This window comes from Malaya genurostris, chromosome 2 (assembly GCF_030247185.1).
Source record: "Malaya genurostris strain Urasoe2022 chromosome 2, Malgen_1.1, whole genome shotgun sequence".
NCBI classification, from domain to species: Eukaryota; Metazoa; Arthropoda; class Insecta; order Diptera; family Culicidae; genus Malaya; species Malaya genurostris.
The window spans coordinates 64,315,999-64,318,681 of record NC_080571.1 but is presented as its reverse complement, the minus strand read 5'-3'; the positions used below and the strand labels follow the sequence as shown (position 1 = coordinate 64,318,681).

Here is a 2,683-nt window from a genome sequence, read left to right as displayed (position 1 = left end):
TATTTTTCGCTGGATAGTATGGGCGTAGCGGTTCCGTCGAAGCTGATATTATCGAAGGAAGATGAAAGAGCGGTCAAGTTGTTAACGTCGCTCACACAGTTCAAGGGTAGCAGATATGAGACGGGATTATTATGGAAGTACGATAACTTTTACTTACCGGAGAGCAGAACGATGGCAACCAAGAGACTGATATGTTTGGAGAAACGGTTACAAAACGACTCGTAGCTTTTGGAAACCTTGAAAAATTACTTCCGGGATTATGAGCAAAAGGGATACATTCGGCGGCTATCTCTTGCAGAAGTAGAGGACAAGGCTCAAAGATGCTGGTACTTGCCGATATTTCCGATTCAGAACCCTAATAAGCCTGATAAACTTCGGATTGTTTGGGACGCTGCTGCGTCCGTCGCTGGTATATCGCTGAATTCGCTTCTGCTAAAAGGTCCATACCAATTGACTTCTTTGCTATCGGTGCTTCATAAGTTTCGGGAATTTCGGATTGCCATAACCGGCGACATAAGAGAAATGTTCCATCAAGTTATGGTTAACGAAGCGGATCAACAGTTGGCGTGAGGGGGATCAAAGCCGTGATCCGGTTGTCTATGTCATGCGGGTGATAATTTTCGGGAGTACTTGTTCACCAAGCTGTGCTCAGTTTGTGAAAAACCAGAACGCACAAAGGTTCCAGCACCAGTTCCCCAGAGCAGTTGAAGCCATTGTGGATGAGCACTACGTGGATGATATGTTATCCAGTGTAGAGTCAGAAGCCGAAGCGATTGAACTAGCTGAAAACGTACGATTTATACACGCTCAGGCTGGATTTGAAATTCGACATTGGCTATCGAACTCACAACACGTGCAGGCAACTTTAGACACTGGATCAAATGCACAAAAAAGCTTGAACATCGGCAACCCTTTGGCGACGGAAAAGATCCTTGGGATGTGGTGGTGCACAACTACGGACACGTTCACCTTCAACGTATCACCGAGAATCGATAGAACACTACTATCGGATGAAACGGTTCCTACGAAAAGACAGGTCCTGCGAACACTCATGATGGTTTACGACCCGTTGGGATTGATAGGAAATTTTCTGATGTATCTAAAAATTCTACTTCAGGAAATATGGCGTACCGGTGTAGCCTGGGATGATCCGATAAGAGAAGAACAAAGCAGAAAGTGGCGCATATGGTTGGATGTGCTACCAGCAGTTGCAACTGTCAGCGTACCGAGATGCTACCGATCGATCGTACCCGTGAGTAAAAACACATTGATTCAACTCCATATGTTTGTAGACGCTTCGGAAAATGGTTTTGCGGCTGTTGCTTACCTCAGGTTCCAATACAAAAATTGTATTGAATGTGCTCTGGTCGGATCGAAAACTCGTGTCGCTCCATTACGTTTTGTGTCAATACCGAAGCTCGAACTACAAGCGGCAGTTCTCGGAGCCCATCTAGCTAGTAGTATTGAAGAACCGCACAAGTTGAAACCGGTCCAACGTTTTTTCTGGACAGATTCGCGAGATGTAATATGCTGGATTTATTCAGATCATCGTCGATACAGTCAGTATGTAGCGTTCAGAGTATGCGAGTTGCTAGAATCAACTGAGATTTCGGAATGGAACTGGATATCAACTAAGTTGAACGTCGCAGATGAAGCCACAAAATGGCAAAAGGTTCCTAGCCTTGAACCGTCGAGTCGTTGGTTTCGTGGTCCGGCATTTTTGTGGAAGGCTGAAAAAGATTGGCCGATGTCAAATACAAACTTTGGTATCACTTCGGAAGAGCTTCGTGTGAGTTCACTGCATCACTTCATTCGGGAACCCGCGTTGAAGTTTGAGTATTTTTCGAGCTGGGGACAACTTGTACAGCGCATAGCATATGTGCGACGTTTTCCGCTGAATGTACGCAAACGGCTCTTGAATCAACCGAAGATGATTGGCCCACTGACCTACGAAGAACTGGTTGCTGCTGAAAAAGTGATTTATCGTCTTGTTCAGTTACAATGCTTTTCTGAGGAAATATCGATATTGAACCGAACTGAAGGGCAATCCGACAAGATCGCACGATCGATTCCCAAGAATAGTCCTCTGTACAAACTCAGTCCTATGCTCGATACTAATGGGATCCTACGAATTCACGGTCGCATAGACGAGTGCGAGTACGCCGATGAGTATACTAAACGTCCGATTCTGCTACCAAAAACTACCTACCTGCTACCTGTTTGATTCATTAAAACCAATCGCCATTGGAGACATAGTGGTGATCGTGGACAACGACCTGCCCAGAAACTGTTGGCCGAAAGGGCGCATCATTGATGTCACCGTATCCAAAGATGGACAAGTTCGTCGAGCGACGGTGCAGACCTCAAATGGGATCCTGGAAAGACCGGCTATCAAAATCGCTGTACTGGATGTCGGTTCAACCAGAAGTACGCCGGATTCGTAATCACGACGCACTGAGGGGGAGTGTCGCGAATTTCACGCGCCGAACCTCCATAATTCGTCTTGGTTCAGGTACCACTGTAATTTGGTTCAGTGTACACATGGTAAAATCATTCATATATACATAGTTTTATTTTACGGTGTAAGGCTAATCTGTCATTGTTAACGTTAATCTTTACAAGTGAAGTAGCAAAAGAAATCACATTATTAAACTATTCTATTGTACGGTGCTGGACTGTTAAA

The 2,683-nt window shown here is 45.0% G+C and overlaps 1 protein-coding gene across 1 annotated transcript; it reads left to right on the top strand.

The window, feature by feature from the left end:
• The first annotated feature begins 604 nt into the window (after positions 1-604).
• On the top strand, positions 605-2,224 carry LOC131428643 (uncharacterized). The gene has a single exon (XM_058592689.1). The coding sequence runs from the start codon at positions 605-607 to the stop codon at positions 2,222-2,224; it is 1,620 nt and encodes a 539-aa protein (XP_058448672.1).
• The last annotated feature ends 459 nt before the right edge of the window (positions 2,225-2,683 follow it).

Excerpts from the sequence above, each read along its gene's own strand:
- LOC131428643 (XM_058592689.1), top strand. The coding sequence starts at position 605 with ATGCGGGTGATAATTTTCGGGAGTACTTGTTCACCAAGCTGTGCTCAG.